This window comes from Dreissena polymorpha, chromosome 5, assembly GCF_020536995.1.
Source record: "Dreissena polymorpha isolate Duluth1 chromosome 5, UMN_Dpol_1.0, whole genome shotgun sequence".
In the NCBI taxonomy this organism is placed as follows: Eukaryota; Metazoa; Mollusca; class Bivalvia; order Myida; family Dreissenidae; genus Dreissena; species Dreissena polymorpha.
The window spans coordinates 61,573,170-61,597,186 of record NC_068359.1 but is presented as its reverse complement, the minus strand read 5'-3'; the positions used below and the strand labels follow the sequence as shown (position 1 = coordinate 61,597,186).

The 24,017-nt window shown below is 35.9% G+C and overlaps 1 protein-coding gene across 1 annotated transcript in view; it reads left to right on the top strand.

Moving 5' to 3' along the window:
* Positions 1-24,017, top strand: part of LOC127831895 (arrestin domain-containing protein 17-like) — a 42,761-nt gene that overhangs the window by 6,068 nt on the left and 12,676 nt on the right. Inside the window, exons 2-4 of the mRNA XM_052356973.1 lie at positions 15,776-15,877; positions 18,216-18,439; positions 20,662-20,847. Coding sequence (XP_052212933.1) covers positions 15,776-15,877; positions 18,216-18,439; positions 20,662-20,847 — 512 coding nt within the window. The remainder of the gene's footprint in view (positions 1-15,775; positions 15,878-18,215; positions 18,440-20,661; positions 20,848-24,017) is intronic.

Here is a 24,017-nt window from a genome sequence, read left to right as displayed (position 1 = left end):
TTAAAATTAACGTTTTTAAACTATTATTAAATCTTTTTCCCAGAATATTCTGTCTTATTTATAGCTGGCGATGTTCTAATTATTGATCTTACACGGCCGAGAAACATTAGCTACGCCTCTACAAAGAGAGCTGTTGGGAATCGGGATTGCGCTAAATGTATTCTGTCTATTTCGAAGTGCTGTGTGGTCAATGGGGCTTTCTTTCAAATTGACCAATGTAAAATTTGATTTAATTTATTCGGACCTACTGGCGAGAAATTTCTTTTATATTCTATTGGCTTTCTGTGAAGGTCTTGAAAGGTCAAATGTGACGTTAAACAGCTATGCCGAAAAACACTAAAACAATGTCATATTGTGAACAAAAAAGAGAATACTTCTTTGGAATAAACGCTGACATTTGTACATGTACATAAATATATTACTAAGCCTTACTTCGCAGTAGATGAAAAGCGTGCGTGTTGAAAACAGACAGGTGCTGTTACTAAATATAGACGTGCATGTAGTATTTTATGATGAAAAAAGTAAATCAGAATACATACACACGACGAGAGAGTATTTACCCATTGAAACTATAGAAAAAAATACGTTAATTCGTGACTGAAAAATTGCAGTAGATGTTACGTTCATAAAAACATTGGTGACGGGTGGGATAGTAGAGATTTTACACGTTAAAGTCAGTACATGAACATGAATAAAAATAAATGGAAATGCATTAAATGAAGCATTTAATTTCAGGCGAAAGGTATTAAATAGTTTTTAAGTGGTTTGATTAAGAATTAAATAAAATGCTCGCTGATACCAACACACTTATTATTAAAATTATGTTGTGGTTCATTCTTTGTAAGACTCTCAGACTTTTCCTGAGCGCCAACTTAGATATACGTTGAATTTCTTTCTTCATCTTTGTAATCATAAGTAGAGTTTGTGTGAGTCCTGTATAAAATTATAAAATATTGTAAATCGATGGCATTTTCCGCCTTGATGTTTTTTTTTTTTTTCAAAATCTCACCACTGAGATGTCCTGTGACTATAAGTTATATTAAATACGTTAAAAGAGCGAACAACTGCAGTGCCTTCAGCGCTTTGATATGCGTGAGCTGCGTAGCGCCTCTGCGAGAACATTGTATTCCAAATAGATTCTCACCCAAAGAGAAATTGCACAATTGAAAGAGCGGTGTTAACTCCGCCCACGAAGGTTTAGGGTAAGGGTAAGGGGAAGGAGTAGGGGTAGGGTTAGGGGTTAGGGTTAGGGGTTAATTGATGTGTAACATCTATTTGGTATCTGTTATTTGTGTCATTTCTATCTGGAAAACAATGCCACAGGTAATCGCTGCGAGTAGTTTGACTTTACCTGACCCATTCATAACATCCGAATCTAAATTTAAAGTATTCTTTAATAAACGTACGAAACAGAACACAGTATTCTACCTTCTACCGAGATTGTGCCTAAATAGTTGATGGAAAGCATATAAAAATACAACATTTTAAATTTGAATTTGTTTTATGCATGTTTTATTCTAATCAAATTCTTAATAAAATGATACATGCGTTTGCTTAATTATTTATCACTTAAAACGATACTTCTTCTTTCCACGTTTAAGATTGTGTAATTATTTTACAGATTGATCACGTGACTCTAACGTATCGTGTCTTACTGTTTTTGCATACATTTATTCCTTCGCAACACAACGCACAATTTGTTTCTGTTTTTCAACTCACTTAATACGGAACTTCTTTTTTGAACATTAGTTATTTGCAAGCGAACAGATTATTATCTGACCCAGTGTGTGTCCTTAAATTGAGTTAGTTATTTAAATACTACCAGTGAAGTCTGCACATGTGCAGCTTCTACTGTCACTTAAAGCAGAGTTTATAGTTTTTGTCCCCTACCGGTTTCACCGGAGGGGACTTATGGTTTGCGCTCTGTCTGTCTGTCAGTCTATCAGTCAGTCACACTTTTCTGGATCCTGCGATAACTTAAAAAGTTCTAATATTTTTTCATGAAACTTAAAACATGGATAGATGGCAATATGGACATTATGCACGTCATTTCATTGTGTTCCTACTTCAAAAATTCTGGTTGCTATGGCAACAAATAGACTTGAAATACAGCTGAAAATGGTGGTCTTCTGGATCCTGCGATAACTTAAAAAGTTCTTCATATATTTTCATGAAACTTGAAACATGGATAGATGGCAATATGGACATTATGCACGTCATTTCATTTTGTTCCTACGTCAAAAATACTGATAATGGTGGAATTTCTGACAATGGTGGAGCCGGTAGGGTACATGTATTGCTTGGCAATAGTCTTGTTTTTAACTATTTCTACCATTCTGTCAGTGTGTTACGGCAAAAGCAACTATGGTTTTCTTTACATATTTATCTTTTTAATTCTAGCAACTTCTGCCACATCACGAAGTTTCAAACCAACGTTGTTATGAAAACAAACTTTCCTTTAAAATAAAATAAGGTAAAATATGTACGTTAGCAATGAAGCCGCGCTTTAAAGAGATCTGATCTTCAGATTATTTTCAATTACTATGCAGCAAAGCGTGTATAGCTCCTGTCACGGATTATGGCGTATCAAACGACTTGTGGTTTCAACTGCCTTTCGAAGAGTTATGAATTGTAAATTATTATCTTTGAAAAATAAATGTACAATATGTTTATAGCCCAGGGTTGCGAGAAAATTTACATATTTTTACTTGCAAACATTAGGTTAACCCTTAAATTTTATGCTGTGTCATTTTGGAAATTTATTTTTATTTCTTGAGGAAATATAGATTTGTTATGAGTATTCACACAATTAAATCTTCAAAGCAAGTCGCAATATTTAGCTTACCAGAATCAGAACATTTTTTTTAATTTTATAAAAACTTGTATACAATATATTTTGCTAAATAGAAGAAAGAAAATTACTCCTAAAGTTGTGCTATATATAGAGAGATATAAAGTCTATGATTTTTGTTCGATTATTTATGTGTAAAAAATCATGGGTTATAATATACGTCTTATAAAATCGTTACCATGCGCTATTTATAGAAATATTAACTAATTAATTTACAAAATCCGAGTTTTGTATAACGTACAATACTAGTTTTACAAAGAAATTCAATAAATAAACACTAAACGTTAGCCTAACTATGTTTTCAATTTATAAGAATACATACATTTACCACAATATAGTGTTTACTTGTTAAAGTAATACACGCTTATTACTGCTGACAGGCAATAATCTGCTTTTTGTTCAATCAACTTTATGATCGATTTGAGCCCCTTCGCCAGCTTCGTAATTGATATTCGTTTATTATTCATAGAGGCCAAACACAACACTTATTTCATTATATGAACGCCATTACATTCAGAGTATAACACAACGTGAACAAAATTTTATAACTGTGAATTTAGGTCTAGATTGGCAGCTGTAGATATTATTTTTTTTAATTTAACCCGATTAATCTAAACAACTGTGAAAATGTACATAATAAAATAAAATATGCACCAGTTATTGGTCTATGTTGTGCAATTGCCGTATGTTTTTATTAATATTTAAAAGTGGCCTTAAAGGCATTTTACAACATTAACAACAACAACAACACTAGATATAAACCAGTTGAAAGTTTTAACGTATATTGCTTGAAGCATTACATTCATCAATGTAAGAATTATGAGTATGAAGTACATGACTTTCTCGGATAGGCGTGGTAATCATTTTAGCACATGTGGTGTAGCTTGCACTGGCCACGCCTACTTGCAGGACACGCCTTCGGCATGAATGCCTATTTGATAACATGTACACCGACAGACTGATTTGTATGCTTGACGAGTACGGATGTTAATAAAACCAGTATAACTTTCTATGGTGTTTTGCTCCTTAAATGGTGTTCCTTTAATGGTGATAAATAGTGTATTCTGTAGAAGAAACACTACAGCACATATCACAAAATTAAAGTGAAACACGAGCTTTGCTCGGGAAATATACATATAATTATGTTTTACTCGTGAAAACTGAGTTATTTGATAAACTCTAATCGAAGAATGGTTCTTGTTTCAATATTATAATTTCAAATTATCCCCGGTCTGTCGCTTCAATAACATCCGGCTAACAGTGACAAATGTTTGAATGGATGTTAGGATTGGTAACGGAAAATTGAGTTCATTGAGAGTAAACGATTTAATTTATCTTCAATAAACTAGGATGTAGAATATTTAATTCGTTTTTGATGATAGTCGTCACATTAAATTTCCATGATTTTGATTTTTGATAATGACGCTTTTACATCAATATGTGCTTAATAGTTGTGTTCGTGTTAACGACTCATCTGAAACGTATGGAGAATGTTCGCATCACACATTTTAGTCTGGTGAAATATTTTCTTTCTACTAATTTTTAAAACCATTTAAGCATTTAAAAGAGCAGAGTATTATAAGTTCATGATATGGCATACAATTCTCAGTTAACAGTAGAGCTTGGGCAAGCCATTTGTGTCAACTTTAATGTAATTACTTAACATCGACAGACTCTGGTAGTTTGAGCGACACATATTCAAAAAATAGGTTTATATTTGCAGCAATTCATTTTGAAATCCTTAATCGCAACGCGAGATTAAGTTCAAGTTCAAGAGTAAGTTGGGAAACCTCCACCAACCGACCTATAGAAAAAAAACGAGCAAATTAAAAAATCATGGTTACATATATACACCGACACCTTTCTGTTATTTGAAGGACACCGTCACACATGTTCTTAAATGACAATATACCTCTTGATAAAAAAACAACTAAAAAAACATGATTTCATTAATATGATGTTTTACTTGATTACCTACAACTATGCAATCATGCACAGATTTTATGTTTGTGTGAAAGAGACATTGAGCATTAAGCTCGACACCAATAAAGACGTTACGCTGACAATGTACACAAGTGCGTTATCAACAAATTGTCTGCTAAATAAGTAAATACAAAGTTTTTATTACATAGCTCTTACTCCAGTTTAAGGTATCAAAGAAAAATATTTTTACTTCATACTTTAAAAAAACATTATTTTTCTGAAAAATTAAAATAAATATAAAAACGCCAGAACTTATAGCGATTTAAATTTAATGTTGGGATTTCATTACAGGGTATAAGTTGTTTGGCTGCTTGTTTTTTGATACAGGATATAGGCGTTGGGTTAAACTGTTTAGGAATTTGAATAACATCCGTTTGTACAGTTCTTGTTAAGCTTTAATAAATCAAGCGTGTTAACAGTGAGTTTTTTTTTGTTTAAACGGTTAAAACGAAAAGTACCGTGTTGTTGTTCTATTTTTGTTGGTAAACGACATTTACATATTTAAATCTATGGAATCAATTTGAATTGATGTGACTTATCGTGCGGATGTTGTTTTTTTCATAAATGTAAACTGAATCCCGTCCATATCTGTACGAGATGTTTAGTCATATTTTAATATTCATTTATCAATATTATATATTGATGATAATTTATCTATAGCTAAAACGCACAAATAATATGTGTAAAATGCAATAAAGTATTGGATTACCGCATTATCATGAATCACCCATACATATTTTAAATATGTATACGCGCGCGTTCTTTACATACATGTTTGAGTTGTTTGCCATATGTGACTGGTGTATATATTATGTATAGTATCGTTAATCAATTTAATTATGATAACTACATGTGTAAAGTTTATAGAATATTTTTTATTAAATGAACCAAAACTGATGTCTATCATGTCAATGGTCTAAGCACATTCAGAATCTAGTAAAGTGCACATATCTTATTTAAACGATGTACCCAATTGTGCATGAAATGTTAGCATATGCCGAACGATGTTTCTTGTATCGCTTTAGCCTATGCCATAACTTTGTTAGGACGATTTCCTGTCACACTGACCGCGCACTGGCCTTGATACCCTGCGATATAGAATGTATCGCACGTTAAGTACGATTAAGTAGTTGGAGAGGTTGTGAAAGCATGTGAGTTTGGTTGGTGGACTGGTATGGTTTCTGGCTGCAGGTACTCTGATAAATCTAACCCTCAAAGAAGCAAAATCTAGCCACGGTAGAAGCAAAATCTCACCCTTCTATACAATTTAAGTAAAATGATATTTATGTTTGTATTTTTTATTGTCGTTCGATTTGCATTATATAAAAGGTCGAACTTCATTTCCGGTGACTGCTATTGCATACACTCATAGAGCGAACAACGGAAGTGCCTTCAGCGCTTTGATTATCACATGCTTTTAAACTAGATTCAAATTAAAATACATCTGACCAAACAAATGCATATAGATCTAATAGTTGTTTACTATAGTGACGTCATTTCATGTTGACGACATCATTTCACCAAAATAAAGCCGCCATACGATTTGTTAGTTATTCATTCTGTAGCCAACGAAAACGCCTTAAAATGTTATATTACACATGTGAAATATACAAAAATACGTCATGGCTGTAACACATAGAAAACAATGTATAGCATGTGACAAAATATTATTCAAGCTATGAGTCTATTGAAAGGAAAATAAACAGGACAAAAAATAACGAAACAAATTGTTTTTATTTTACACTAAATTGAAAAATAACAAATAACTGCGCGTTTCTACATATCGTAAGCAATAAGCAGTAAATTAATAAAAAATAATAAGTAAACGATAATACGATGTATAGATTATACTCATTTTAAATACAATACTGTAACATACAAATGTCTTTGTTGGTATGATGAAAACAATAAGGCATTCTTCGTGGGTAAATATATTTATGAACAAACAAAAACTATATAATTACTATATTTCCAAAAACATCGTGTCATGAAAAGCCGTAAAAGTAATTGGTGGTCTCCAGCGTTTAGGTCATCACCGTCAGCGTTCAGGTCATCACCGTCAGCGTTCAGGTCATCACCGCTAGCGTTCAGGTCATCACCGCCATCGTTCAGGTCATCACGGTCAGCGTTCAGGACATCACCGTCAGCGATCAGGTCATCACCGTCAGCGATCAGGTCATCACCGCCAGCGATCAGGTCATCATCGCCAGCGATCAGGTCATCAACGCCAGCGTTCAGGTCATCACCACCAGCGTTCAGTATTATGTCATAGTATTATTAGAGGGTGACGGCTTAAAAGACATGAACTCCCATCCGGAATTATCAATGTAGTGGCACTATTCATATATGACACTATTAAAATCTGCATACTATACAGCTGCGACATCGCTTGCAATGTTTTTGTCACCGTATTCATATCCTTTAGACATCCGCGACAAATAATTTCGTGGTTGCTTAAGTATTGAGTTCCACCAGTTTGCTCCACAAATCCTTCTACCAACTACGGGTGTTTGCTTCAAAAAGGTTACTACATCTTGTCTAAGCGTTTCTTCCATACTGGCGTATGTGATATGAAACAGCTGCACACTAACAGTTTCCGTTTCCAATCGGATACATTATGACGGACAATCCGAATTCTGATCTCAAGTTTTCAAGCTGAGACGATTTTGTTGTAGGTATGCAATACTGTTTTCGATAAAACAGTTGCTTGTTGGATGTTCCAGTTGATGTACACGTATATTGTGTGAGGTTGCTTACGTGGTACCATTTTTCTTCCGATAGGGCAGATTGTCCTGCTCGAGCAGGTTCGGGTTAATAAACCTTTTTTCTTATAGTGTTTTGTTTGCCTTCTCGTGAGCTCTGTCGTTTCGGCTATTACAATTTAGTGTTGCGACCTTTTCGGCATCTCTTATTTTCTTTATTTCTTTATTAGCAGTTTGCGATTTAGCTTTGAATTGTCATTATAAGGATCCTTTCCATAGCAAATTTTATTACGATGACTTCGTTGCTAGACATTTTTTGCATCATTTTTAAATATACGTTTATACTCTGGTAGCTGTTTTGCCCAGTTTATACCAAAGCTATCCGCATGCGTCAAATCGTATGCAATCTTATGCTTAAATGTTTTATGCATCATTTTAACTTTCCCATGACTTTGAGGGTGATAAGGGCGACTTTTGCTATTCCTTATATTGAGAATTTTCAACAACCGTTTTACTTCCTCATCGAATTCAGGTCCTCTTTTATGCTGAATTATTTTTGGTTTACCAGCTTCTGCAAATATGCGACTCACATATGACGCACCCTTAGGGTCAAAAGTACATATACGCCAACAGCTAAAAATAGATATCACCGCGGTTACAAAATTGTCACTGCGGTAATAAATGTATCACTGCGGTGATATATTTGTAATTGCGGTGATACTATGTCTGACCCAAAGAGTTTGATAAGAGCTTAATCAAACTGACCAATGAAATAACGTCTTGCAAACGGCAAATCGGCGAGAACGCGACCGAAATAAATTTATGGCACTCGATCTATTGTCAACCTTTTACTTGAAGCTATATTCGATGAAGCTTAAGAATTGTCACTTTATGTTTATATAATTATAACTTTATACAGAATTAATAATCTATGTGACAATTTCAGAAACCTTATTATTTTCCGTTGCCTCAACGTCTGTGCGTGTTTTTACAGCCGGATAAGTGTCATAAAACCGGGTATACCGTGAAGGCAGTGGACCGTTAAACAAGCGATAACGGATTAATAGCACACGTCTTTAACAATATATTCCCTATGATCTAACTGCGATAAAGCAGATAATATGCCAATAAGTGTACTTTCACAAATAAAATGTACGATTCACTAACCATTTATTTACTCAAACCGATAAGTTTTCTAGAAAAAAGCTCGGTTTGTTACGGGGAAAATGATTGGTTGAAAACTGACCCAAACAAATAAATGTAACTGCCGTCATAAAAATATACCAACAGTAATAATTTGTTAACGCTGTGACAAAATTGTTACCCTAGTGACAAAAAAGATATCACCGCGGTGACAAAATTGTTACCGCAGTGACAAATTGTCACCGCGGTGACAATTTTTTCACTGCGGTGATATCTTTTTTAGCTGTTGGCGTATTTGTACTTCTGCAAAAATTGTACAAATATGAAATACACTTCGAAGAATATATTTTTATCACATGCCATACCCTGTTTCCCATGTAATATAACCATTACATATATTTTTATCTTCCACATGTGTAATATACTTTTTACGCGTTTTCATTGGCTTAGTTTTCGTTTATTGACCAATCGCATTTTGTTATTTTGCTGAAATGACTTGCAACGTCAAACGACGTCACGAAATGTGAACAACATTCGGGAATTATCACAATGTTTGGGTACATATTTTTTTAATTTGCTCAGTTAAAAGCATGTGATAAAAAAAGATCTGACACTCGTTGTCATAACATACCATATTTTATTAAATTCGTCCAGGAAATTCGTTAGTAAGCTCGCCAAAGGCTCGCTTATTAACAAAATTCCTGAACTCGTTTAATAAAATATGGTATGATATGACAACTCGTTCCAGATCCTATATGTACGTTGAAGTACAAATTGTACTTCGACGTACATGTTTGTACTTAGACGTACCTAATCAAGCAGTTATTCACTTTTATTTTTAAATTCAAAGAGACATAATTCTGGACGTATGGTCCGATATTGCTCATATAGAGTTTGGGTTGGGTCCTCATTGATAAAAAAAAACATGTGCAAGTTTGGGAACAATCGGATGAAAATTTTGGCATTCGAACAAGGATTTCAACATTTCTAAAATTGTAAGGAAGATAACTATGGACGTAAGTGTTGGATAATGCTAAAGAGCCCATACCACCTGGATAGTAATACGTGTCGCGCTTCGCGCTCTATATATGTGGTTCTTAAAAAAATACGAGGAGTGCTTGACTCTAGGGAAACGGGTTGCTGGGACACAGCTCCTCCTTGATAAGCGGCTGCTTCCTTTATCGCAACTCATTGTTAAAATCAATTATACGTGTCGCGCTTCGCGCTCTATATGTAGTAGGGATAGTACTAAGGGCCAATGATAGACAACCATAAAAATACATGGATAATAGATGTGTGTTTTGCATTTATTTGTTAATATAAAAACACGTGTATTTGTATAAGATATTTAAGTGATGTAAGAAATTTAATTAACGTTGTCACCACGTTGCATCCATTAATTTTTATAAAAATGTCCAATTAAAGAAAAATGGATTTTAAAATGTCTACATAAAATAAAGCTTTATTATATTTATTAACCTTACTGAAAAAATGTCAGCCGCCGAACTGTTCCGTTCGTGCCGGAACACGGGATTGAACCGGGGGCCTTTAGATGACTGTTGCGTAAACAACTTCAGTCTAACGCTCTCCCAACTGAGCTATTCCGGCTGACATTCACTTATGTACTGTATAGCGATCGTTATTATATGTCTATTAATAAACTAATACATTGTACGTTTTCGTACCACTACGCCGTCCAATAAACTTGCTTGCGCGATAGGTCGTCAAATAGCGTACTACATTGATTCTCCACTAAATAAGCAAATTAGAAAAACCACAAAATAAATATATTGTGATTATGTTTTGTTTTTATACAAAACCAGAAAGTTTCGCGTGTTTGCCCAGTCCCTGTGATCTTTCCCCTGTGATCAGTTGTGGATTAGTTATTAATTAAAACAATTAGCTTTGCATTATTGGCAATAAATGTTGTAATAAATGTAATAGGCACAAATGCAGTACTTATTTACACTAATTTACACAAAAAATCACCACTATGCAAGATATTCTTAAAACAAAAATATAAACATTGATCCGTAAAATAACTTCTCCTCCCATAAGCGAAAAAAAATGCATTATATATATATAGTCGCCGCACTCCAGTGCGACGCCAATAATGTTCAATAAATACGCACAATATCTATGAGTTAGCGGTCGATAGTCGCATAATTTGGTAATATGATTATAGGTGCTACCTAATTTTCAGGCAAAAGCTTGAAAGATGTCTTTTTTAGTTTGCATATTGATTAGAAATAAAAGCCTGCACATTTTAATTGAACAATCCAGCTCCCAAAAGGTAATTCGTTTTTAGAGAAATTAACCAAAAACATTTTGTAAGATTTAGGAAATAGATATAGCAACCACTAGTCTTGTTTACAAACGTTTTAATATCAAGTTTAATGGTTGTTCACTTTTTAAATAAACAATATTTAAAATTTCTATCTGAAAAACCTCTTGAATAGATAAAAGTAACTGCGTTTAAAGTAAAATAAATGTTTAAATATCAGGATAAATTTTATTATAAAGTGTTGGGCATCTTTAAATCACTTGCATAACAACATATATTTTATCTATCTTTACATGTGTCTATCTACAGCAGTGTGACATCCATGATTTCATCTAAACCCTGCTAGAAACGAATCACTGAATGACATTTTTTGACAAACATGCATATGCGAAGTTGTTGTCCACCAAAAAAGAAAATCATTTCTAAACAGTCAAAATATAAATAATGTATTTTATTATTAAAATTGTGTTTTATGTTTCTTGAACATATGCAGGGATTTCAAAATGTTGAATACGGAAGATGAAGAAGAAGGGGGAAATGATCATTTTTTTTACTTAAAGCGAGTATATTATATGATTTTAATGTCAACATTGTATTCTTCCTTCCTTACCCAACATATTAATATGACGGTAGAATGTTAAATTAAATTAAATCACAATCCTCATATGGTACCATAAATCAAATAGTGTTTACTACAGTGAAACAAGCAAGTAAACACGCAAACAGAAGGAGTTTTTTCTGTACAGCAGAAATTTATTTACTATTAAATACACATTTTCTTTCATTTATTTTCAGGTACTACTTCTTCTGATTTTTTTTGGTATTCAATTAAAGCCAAAAAAGTATACACAACAATGATTCAAGGGTAATTGAGCTTGAAAGCGGTCTTTTTCTTTACCCTAAGGTGTATGCTCCATGCACTATGGGAAGAAGTAGAAGAAGGAATTTAAAGTGATTGCACATGACATAAAATGATGAAACATAAGCAACATAAACATAAAAAAACAGCATGACGTGTCAATTTATTATTTATGCAAGAATAAAAAAGATATATGTCGAAGATCCACAGGCATTTTTGCAATTAAACTATTCACAACTTTCCCACTATATCATGGGACAGAAAAATTAACATTCAATTACACAATATATATCAAATTGTATAGTAAACATGCTAGTTAATATTGTTTAAAAGTTAAATGTCTTGCAAGAAGTCTTCAAAACACAATAATCCCAAAACTGAATGCGCTTCCTCGCTTATGGCATGCTTTTAATAAACTTGTAGACTTTCCTTAAAAAATTATATAAATGCATGGATACTATTAGTATAAACATATCTTTAACGTGTTTGCTATCTGCTAGTTGTTTATTTCACTTCTCTTTAACTATTTTTTGTACATCTTTTATTTTTTATGCTGAAACTGCTTTTTGATGACATACAGACACTCTTCATAATAACGGCAGCTTCTTTACAGTCTACTTACGTTACATAACAATAACCCAACAGAACTATTGAATATTTCAAGACCACAATTGCATAATTTCCATCACTGGCAAGTTTTATAGATCCAGAATGGCATCATTGTTGAGTATTTAGCATCCAGTCAGTTTTGCTGCACAGAATAATGTATGTAGTGTGTGACGCCCAGTGTTTGGACAGACCATCTTCTAAAATATTAAACAAACAAAAAAAATCAATAAAATACACTTTTATAAGGCAATATCCTATGTTAATGTAATCACAGCTTTTTACAGTATGAACCCGTTTCCTGTAGTACAAAATGATCCAGAACAAGTATAAATATTGTTTACAAACATTCACAGTTTGGTAAGAAAACAATTGAGTACGAGTTGAAATATTGTTAACAATCACCGCGTATCTTTACATACCAAAGAGAGCGGATCTTTGAATAATCATGTAGAATATTCTTAAGAAATATAACTAAAACGTTAAATACATGGATACTGTTTTTGTTTAAATTGTTTTAATGAATAGCCATAGATAGAACTAATCTCAAAATCGGCGAAAAATTGCTATGTGACGAAAGCAGTTTCCGTTTTATAAAAGGTAATCTTTAACAATAAATTGATATTGTATGTTACCAAATACAATAATTACCAACCGATTTTTTTTATAAATTAAGTGGTTTGAGGCCTAATCTTTATATAGTGATTTGTAACCTTTTATATGAAAATAAATTAGAATTGAAAAAGTGAGTGCAGACGAAGTTAAAACCAGTTAAAATAAGCTAAAATGCTGAAAAGCTAAATAATAACGTTAACTTTGTCAAATAAACGTGTTCCTCGTGAATAACAACCGCAACTTACCCAACTATTGCTCATGATCACGGGTAAAACTGCTTTCTGAGAGCGAATGGTAAATGCGTCACGAATTCTGACAAGTAAACAGTACTGTACGGTGTCGTTATTCACCGGACGCTGTATGTGCAGTGGTTAGCTTCCCATTTAACATTTGAGAGCTCAAATAACGCAGATGTTCATGAATTCAGCGAATCAATTTTTTAACAGTTTTATTTATTGATTTGTGAGGATAATAATAACATTAAGATGTTGAATTTATAAAATGAAATAAATTCGTAACTGAACAAACGGAGGCAGAACATGGACAAGATAAGTATACAAGGGAGGTAATTATTATATATAAAAAATATATGTCGCGTGTCGAAAATTTTTCAGATGCATCCCTTGTCTATTTTTTTGTCTAAATTTCCATATGTATGAACGGTCAACGCCCGCTACGCGGGGCTTTTGCCCGTTTAAATAATAATAAAAATTATGTTCAATGTCAAATATCTCTAAACGCAACAGATGTAGGGCGTCTTCTGATTGGCTAACACTCAAGGGTCGGTAAAAACTGTACGTCGAAGTACAATTTTGAACGTCGAAGTAGAAAAAAGTACTTTGACGTACATATTGTACGTCGAAGTACATTTCTCTTTTTACCTAATAGGTCTTGCTGACTTTCGACCCAAATGGTAAGCCATAAATACACGTGTTACAAATGCGATACGTGCTTGTGCTCAATGGCTGCTTTTTCGATCGGACCGTGTGCAATTGTCCTTCTACACAGACTTGATTTTAATTAAATACAAGATAAGTATTGATGCAAAGCATCAAAGGGCGTCGGGAATTTTAGTGTAAAAGGCACTCAATTAAGTTACATGGAACGATTTTTTTTTCTACTGTAAATATTAATATATTGGCCGATTATTTTAAACAAAAAAGAAAAAGATACTAATATAACCATTATCTATAATTTTGTGTTATAACCCCCAAAGAACCATTATTTAGGATGTGTTATAACCCCCCAATAACCATTATCTATGATTTTGTGTTGTTATCCCCAAATATTTCATAGTTTATTTTATTTACATTGGTTTCCCTTTTTTACTGTCATCCGTGTGCAGTTTTCATTAATGGAACAGAATTGTGTAGGTTTTAAAAAATCTGCTTCATCTTGTAAGCGTAATTTCATATTTTTCTCAACTTCAAGGGGAGATGATTCTGAAATTATTCTTACGTTGCTCATTTACGATAGGGGTTGAGTACGCATTGATATGAAAACACTGTAAAAGTTTCAAAAACAAATTGAATGAAAACTGTAAATTGCATAAAGAAGCTGAATTTCACAATACTTAGAAATTCAGTAAAAGATCATAATAGATTTATTGCTCCGATATTAATTATTTTCAATAGGGTTCGAGTAATACTGATATAAAAACACTTAACAAGTTTGGAAAGATTCAGACGAAATCTTTTAAACAAGTGGAAATTGTTTATTTTGTCAAATTTAATAGAAAAAAATCTGGACTTATTGTGCCGATGTTTCTCATTGTTAATGTGGTAAAAATGCTCATTGATATGAAGACTCTGTAAGTTTGGAAAGAATCTGATGAAAAATGTTGACATAATCACCTAACCAAGCAGTTTTTCACTTTTATTTTTAAATTTAAAGAGACATAATTCTGGACATATGGTCCGATATTGCTCATATATAGAGTTTGGGTTGGGTCCTCATTGATAAAAAAACCTGTGCAAGTTTGGGAACAATCGGATGAAAATTTTGGACAACGATTTCAAAATTTCTCAAATTCTAAGGAAGAAAACTATGGACGTAATGGTCGGATAATGCTAAAGGGCCCATACCACCTGGAAAGTAATACGTGTCGCGCTTTGCGCTCTACATGTGATTCTTAAAAAAACTCCGAGGAGTGCTTGACTCTATGGAAACGGGAGCGACGCCAATTATTACCAATATTTTATATTATAAGAAAACCAAATATATATTTTTTAATTTTAAGAGCTTAAATTATCACGTGCAGCACGATAAGAACATACCCGTACATGGTCTAAAAGTGTCAGAGTGTGTTGAATAAATGCTTTTGAATTCAACTCTTTTAAAAAATGTTCTCAAACAAAAAGCGCGACATTTCAAGCTCGTATCAATAGCCATTGATGAAAAGTAAGTTTTGTTACATAATTGCATTAGAAGTGCCTTTTCATGTATAAACGTTATTTTGTAGATATCTTAAATTTTTCTTATAACATTGGCTTTCACTTGGAAAATGGTGTTTAATCAGTGTGCGTAAAACTTCGTCACATATTAAGCTGTGCAGTACGCACAGGCTAATCGGGACGACATTTACCGCCTAAACTGAATTTTCGTTTAAATGAAAGCGGAAAGTATCGCTCTCGATTAGCCTGTGTTGACTGCACAGGATAATCTGGGACGACACTTTACGCACATGCATTACACCCCATTTCTCGAGAGGCTCCAACTGTATTTTCTATCAGAAATCCGGATAAAGTGCCGAGGACGGGCGTACATTTATGTAGACAGTGACAATCAATGCTCCCAGGAATTTATTGATAACACTATCGTGCTGATCGGCAAACGTAAGTGAAGTATTACATATTCACATAATTATTTAATATTATTGATAACTCGATTGCTATGTTTTGAAAATGTTAGTTTATGAACACCTCTATGAATCTATCGATAATGCATCGTACTGTTCGGCAAACGTAAGTTAAGGAACGCCTCAGTCATCACATAATAATATGAGGCGCGGTCTGGGGAAACAGAGCCTAATGCATGTGCGTACAGTGTCTTCCCAGATCAGCCTGCGCAGACCGCACAATGCTAATCAGGGACGACACTTTCCGCATAAACTCGATTTATCCAAGAAGATACTTTCTCTAAACAAAAAATACAATATAAGTGGAAAGTCAAGTCTCCGATTAGCATATGCGGACTGCTGAGGCTTATCTGGGACGACGCTCAACACTGAATCATAAAACACCGTTTTCTGCGGACTTCTAAGGCTTATCTGGGGCGACACTAAACACTGATGCATTAAACTCCGTTTTCTGTGGACTTCTAAGGCTTATCTGGGGCGACACTCAACACTGAATCATTAAACACCGTTTTCTGCGGACTTCTAAGGCTTATCTTGGACGACGCTCAACACTGATGCATTAAACACCGTTTTCTGCGGACTACTTAGGCTTATCTGGGACGACGCTCAACACTGATGCATTAAACACTGTTTTCTGCGGACTTCTAAGGCTTATCTGGGACGACACTCAACACTGAATCATTAAACACCGTTTTCTGCGGACTACTAAGGCTTATCTGGGACGACACTCAACACTGATGCATTAAACACCGTTTTCTGCGGACTGCTAAGGCTTATCTGGGACGACACTCAACACTGAATCATTAAACACCGTTTTCTGCGGACTACTAAGGCTTATCTGGGACGACGCTCAACACTGATGCATTAAACACCGTTTTCTGCGGACTACTAAGGCTTATCTGGGACGACACTCAACACTGAATCATTAAACACCGTTTTCTGCGGACTACTAAGGCTAATCTGGGACGACGCTCAACACAGATGCATTAAACACCGTTTTCTGCGGACTGCTTAGGCTTATCTGGGACGACACTCAACACTGAATCATTAAACACCGTTTTCTGCGGACTACTAAGGCTTATCTGGGACGACGCTCAACACTGATGCATTAAACACCGTTTTCTGCGGACTTCTAAGGCTTATCTGGGACGACGCTCAATACTGATGCATTAAACACCGTTTTCTGCGGACTACTAAGGCTTATCTGGGACGACACTCAACACTGATGAATTAAACACCGTTTTCTGCGGACTTCTAAGGCTTATCTGGGGCGACACTCAACACTGATGCATTAAACACCGTTTTCTGCGGACTTCTAAGGCTTATCTGGGGCGACACTCAACACTGATGCATTAAACACCGTTTTCTGCCGACTACTAAGGCTTATCTGGGATGACACTCAATACTGAATCATTAAACACCGTTTTCTGCGGACTGCTAAGGCTTATCTGGGACGACGCTCAACACTGATGCATTAAACACCGTTTTCTGCGGACTGCTAAGGCTTATCTGGGACGACGCTCAACACTGATGCATTAAACATCGTTTTCTGCGGACTGCTAAGGCTTATCTGGGGCGACACTCAACACTGATGCATTAAACACCGTTTTCTGCGGACTACTTAGGCTTATCTGGGACTACGCTCAATACTGAATCATTAAACACCGTTTTCTGCGGACTGCTAAGGCTTATCTGGGACGACGCTCAACACTGATGCATTAAACACCGTTTTCTGCGGACTGCTTAGGCTTATCTGGGGCGACACTCAACACTGATGCATTAAACACCGTTTTCTGCGGACTGCTAAGGCTTATCTGGGACGACGCTCAACATTGATGCAATTAACACCGTTTTCTCAGAGCGCGATTCATATTAAATACTAGATTGCGCTGTTTGTCAAATGCAAGTAAATATAGTGCATTATGGGATTTGTAAGTTTTAAAATACCTTGTGCCATAATTAATTTGATTAGTCCGTCTTCCTGTTTGCTACATATACGTTTGGTATCGGTTGGTTATATTATTATATTAAAAACTTCACCTTTCTGTTTGTCATTAATACGTTTAGAAATACCTCGTCTGATGACTGAAACTATTAATCCGTCGTGCTGTTTTGCAAATGTGTGTGTAGAATTATCTCGTTCGTGTATTGCCTAACATCGAATTATATTCATTTTGTGTATACGTTAATTCGCCAAATTATTAACCTGTTCATTTCTTCAAGTGAGTGTTTTTTACACACACGCACAAAATGTATTGATACACCATAATTAAATGTGTAAACAAATGTAAAAAAAAACAACGAACGTCTTTCAGCACGTGAGGAAACCATACTACCTGCTGGGAATTATTCGTACCCGTTTGAGTTCGTACTTCCATTCGGAATTCCTGGTTCGCTTGAGGACCCCATCCACCGCCGCGGATATGTGCGCTACTGGTTGAAGGCTACAATTGAAATTCCATGGAAGTCCGATCCCGAGTATAAGACTCTGTTCACGGTGGCCTCTGTCTTGGATCTCAACACGTGGCCTAATGTTGTGGTGTGTTTAATATTGTATCCGCGCTCTGGGAAAACAAGGCTTAATGCTTGTCCGTAAAGTGTCGCCCAATATTAGCTTGTGCAATCGGCGCAGCATCGCCAGGGGCGACATATCCTCCTAAATAGAATTGTTCATGTAATGGATGTCTCTTTATAACGTTATCCATTGTATGCGGAATGTGTCGTCTCTTATTAGCCTGTGCGGACTGCACACGCATTAAGCATAGTTTTCGAAAACAGCGGCTCATTTTGCCATGATTTGTTAATCTTTTAAACATGGTTTATGACTTAGAAATGTTTTAAACACGGTTTATGTCTTAGAAATGGTTAAGAAGTTCTTATGTATATACGTTTTTTATTCTGGTTATTTCCTTTTTTCTACATTTTTATAGTAACTATTTTTAACGTGCATATACCCCCAAAAATATTACTTAAATTCATTTCGAAACTTCCATATTCCGATGCAAATTGACGCTCGTTGTTCTCTGTAGTTCAATTTTTCTGAATATTCATTTTAAACTTGTGTGGGCATGAAGCAGAGAAGATTATATTCGGGTTAATCCCAAAATTAATCCTGTATTTTGACGAAATAATAGCCAGTGCAATTAACTTACATTTATTTGTATTTTTTGGAAATCCGCATAAACGCGCAATGTATCATTTGTATTTTCATTGTGGTGTTTAATATTTTATGGGGTTATTTCTGCATGTCATTGTTTTTATACGAATTATTTAATTTACTGGGCTCCATTCACAATCTGAATCACTCGCGAATGATAATGGTTTAGTTTAGTTTAGACCTATATATGTTTGCTCGATTGCATCAAAATCATATGGTTTATTGAAAAGCTTTCGATTCCGTGCCCAGGGTGGAACCATTGTCTTAACGCTTTCACAGTGGAGATTAAACCCTTGACCTCCCGGTAGCTAGGCGGACACCATATTCACTACGCCACATCTATCTGAAAGTGTCGGTTCAGGTTTTCTAAACATCGCTCTTTATAAACATAATAAGCTAGTATGCTTGATTGGTCATTGTCGGTTCAGATACTACTTAGGTGTACTTCAGAGTAAGGACAATATACTATGAAGTACTCCGGGGTATGACCGGATGCATCTAATAGGATTTTCTGTATTTGTGGTGTGTTGCAGTATACTAAAGAGTTCCCGGGGTACTTTTAATTAGTACCTGAGCCGGCAATGACCTATGGAGCCTTAGTGATATCTACGTCACAATAATGTTCACCAATTATATGTCTAGTCCAACCCATTCTACATTTAGTACAGAATAGTCTTAGAACCACCCGTTACATATGTAGAGAATGCCACTGTTGATTTTTTCCTTAACAGAATGTTCTATGTGGAGAAAGGTGTAGATAGAGGCGGTCAATGCAAATGTTCAGTCAAAACTAGAGCTTTGTCACAGACGTGACGAATACACCCAATGCCGCATTGACAAATATTATTTTGCATGTTTTCTTCATAAAAAACAGAGGGCACCATGTTCAATGTTTAAAACGCACTTCGTGACCCGTGACCTAGTTTTTGACCCTGCATGGCCCATGTTTGAACTTGACCTACACATCATCTGGATTCAACTTCTGACCAAGTGTGGTGAAGATCGGATGAAAACTACTTGAAATAGAGAGCGGACACCATGCTGAATGTGTAAAACGTACTGAGTGACCCCGTGACCTAGTTTTTTACCCGGCATGACCCATATTCGAACTTGACCTAGACATCATCTAGATACAACATCTGACCAAGTTTGGTGAAGATCGGATGAAAACAACTTAAATTAGAGAGCAGACACTTAATACGGACCGACCGACAGACCGAAAAGCTCACTCCTATATACCCCTTTAAACTTCGTTTGTGGGGGTATAATTAACGCAATTCCAAATTCAAGAATATTCTTGATTCTTAGACTTAAGTCTAAGAAATGGTTGGTGTCTACGGGTCAGGTATTCTCTACCTCACAATTATGTTCAACAATGGTATGTCAGTAGGCAAGCAAATATGTATCGGCCATGAGACGGATGCGTTAAATCAACTTAAATGTAGTTCAAGTTCTGTTTCAATAAGTAATCATTGCACTTTCTGGGCATGAAAATCTTAATCGGTCGCGAAAGGTAGATGATAATATATCCAAAGCCTCGCTAAATAAACGTACTTACCTCGTAATATACACCGCACACTTATGTTCCACAATGGTATGTCCAGGCAAGCCGAGTCAAGGTTTCTGACTCCAAGACGGTGTGTTGCTGCTGCTGTGAAACCACGCCTATAAAGGCCACTCTGAGGATTGACAAGACTGGGTATGTGCCCGGAGAGTGGGTGGTCGTGAACGCGGAATTCCAGGATGGGACGGGCAGAGGTGTTGCTAAGTCACAGATTTGCCTTGAAATGGTAAGCCTTTACTTAGCCTGTGCGTAAATATGTATCCCAATTTAAGCCTGTCCAATCAGTATATTAAGTTTAAGTGTTGTTAAACTTGGTTTTATAATTTAGCCATGCTTTTGGAAAACAGGGTTTAATTTATGCGCGAAAAGTGTCATTCCAGATTAGCCTATTCATTCCGCACAGGCTAATCAGGGAATACACTTTCCGCGTTAACTGGAGTTTCTTTTTGAAGAGACTTTATATAAACGAAAAATTCCATAAACGCGGTTAATGTGGTTCGGACGTCTCAGGCTAATTAAGAACGACACTTTACGCACATGCATTCAGCCCATTTTTCTCATAAATATACATAAATATAACATGTTTTTGTTAAGTTCTTGTTTATAAAAAAATGTTTGATACGCATGCCAACTAGGGTCTGTTGTCGTTACGCATGCCAACTAGGGTCTGTTGTCGATACGCATGCCAACTAGGGTCTGTTGTCGATACGCATGCCAACTAGGATCTGTTGTCGATACGCATGCCAACTAGGGTCTGTTGTCGATACGCATGCCAACTTGGATCTGTTGTCGATACGCATGCCAACTAGGGTCTGTTGTCGATACGCATGCCAACTAGGTTCTGTTGTCGATACTCATGCCAGCTAGGGTCTGTTGTAGATACGCATGCCAACTAGGGTCTGTTGTCGATACGCATGCCAACTAGGGTCTGTTATCAATACGCATGTCAACTAGGATCTGTTGTCGATACGCATGCCAACTAGGGTCTGTTGTCGATACGCATGCCAACTAGGGTCTGTTGTCGATACGCATGCCAACTAGGGTCTGTTGTCGATACGCATGCCAACTAGGTTCTGTTGTCGTTACGCTTGCCAACTAGGGTCAGTACGTTTGACAGGTCATCAATCGCTCTGGTCGGTTATTGTGCGAGTTCGCCAGTTGAATTTCGGAGAGTTTTTTAAAAACATCTGTAGTTTTGTCAGAACACCCTTTGGCATATTCCCTAAGGACGAAGTCATTTTCGGTCATCAGCCGACATACGTCGTAAGGGTCTTTGCTTTGCATGCGCTTTGGTTACATGTTCCTCTGTCAATAAGCTAAAACAACTGTAAAATCATTAGTATTCGCGGGACATTAATTTTCGTTATGCGTTGACCGATCCACGAGTTAAACATAAACACATCAGAAAATGACCGATGCGAATTTCTCGAGTTTCCAAAATCTGAAATCAACGCATTGACTTGTCCACAAAAAAGTCAGTTTTGAAAAACTACGAAACTTGATTTTGACGAATGTAAATGATCTTACAGCAGTTTTTTTTCATTAAAATTTGTGGCCTGTGAAAGGAGCCAGTTCAAATGGAAAAAAAGTATATATTTTTCCTAAAGTGGACCTAAACAAGTCCAATTGAAGGTTAGCACCATTTTAAATATTTTTTTTAATTAAGTCTCAACATTTAGTTCATCTCCCATCAAGCTCTTTAACTTAAACCTTAGAAGATGTAATATTTAAAATTTAATATTAATAACAAACATCCATCTTCGGCATCTTCGAATGATGCTGGGGACTCAAAGAAACAGTCGTCAATGTCATCGTTTTTGAGTACGCCTAAGAAAGTGTCTGCTTCCGAAAGTGAACGGATTACATGTGCTATTGCGGACATGATAGTGAAGGATTATGTGCCATTAAGTATTGTTGAAGGTGAAGGTTTCCGTAACCTGATGCAAATTGTTGCACCGGATTATAAAGTGCCCTGTAGGAATACAGTGCGCTCGCGTATCGTACACAAATACGAAAGTGAAAAGGAAGTGTTAACCTCAGAACTCGCGTCCGTGCAGTCAGCCTCAATCACAACTGACACTTGGACTTCCAACTCCACGGAAAGTTATATTACAGTAAATGAACACCACATAAACAGTGATTGGGATATGAAATCAAATGTGCTGCTCACTAGGCCAGAGCGTCATATTGGTGAAAACCTCGCGAATAGGTTAACTGACTGTGTTTCCTAGTTCGGTTTAGGCGGGAAGATAGACACTTGTGCTCATGACAACGCGCGTAACATGGAATGTGCCGGTGATAAGTGCGATGAGTGGGGAGATCTAGGTTGCTTTGGACATACTTTACAGTTATGTGTTAAGCCTGCTCTGGAGCTCGCATCCTTATCCAAGACAATCGCGAGGTGTAGGAAGCTTGTTGGTCACTTCAAGCATTCAACAACGTTATCTGCGGAAATGAAAAAACGACAACAGGTGTTGGGCGAAAAGGAGCACGTGTTAATGCAGGACGTGCTCACGCGTTGGAACTCCACGCAGCTTATGCTTGAAAGGCTGCACGAACAACGGCGCGTAGTGACGGACAGTATGCTTGACGGGAAATTCACGAAGAAAAATGACGCTGTGTTGTTTTTGAAGGATTACGAGTGGAAAGTTGTTTCTGAACTTTCGAAGTATCTCAGTGTGTTAACTGACGCGACCGCGTACATGTGCAGTCAAAGTGATGTATCATGTTCTGTGATCTATCCTATGGTGTGTGGATTAATTAACACGTGCTTAGTGGTTGAGGACACAGACAGTTCTCTGATCTCGCGCGTCAAGAAGACAATAAGTGGTGAACTTGATAAACGCTATAACCCGACTTCAACGGAAACCGCGAAATCAACACCTTTCTAGTGTATAGTTCAACCGAGCAAGAGAATTCTGACGAACTTCAGAGATATTTGCTTGAAAAATGGAGCCAAACGCTAAACCGCTTGACTGGTGGAAACGTCACGAGAGCGAATTTTCGAAAGTCGCGTATGTTTTTAGGAGTGTTCTTTCTGTACCTGCAACCTCTGTGCCATCTGAGCGCATATTCTCAACCACTGTTTTAAATAAGAACAATGTTCCTGTGCCCAGTGACGCCGATCCGAGTGACTTTTAAATGTGGCAACGGTGTTTTGTTTGCATGTGTTCGCTATGTAAATAATACGTTTAATTTCAGTTTAAATTATTTATTGATCTAACTGTTTTGTCATGTAATTGTTTTGTCGTCATGTAAATATTATGTTTCTCGTTCTATTATTGATGTACAATATTAAAGCACGTGTTCGCTATATAAATACTACGTTTAAGTTCAGCTTAAATTATTTATAGATCTAACTTATTTGTCATGTAATTGTTTAATCGTCATGTAAAT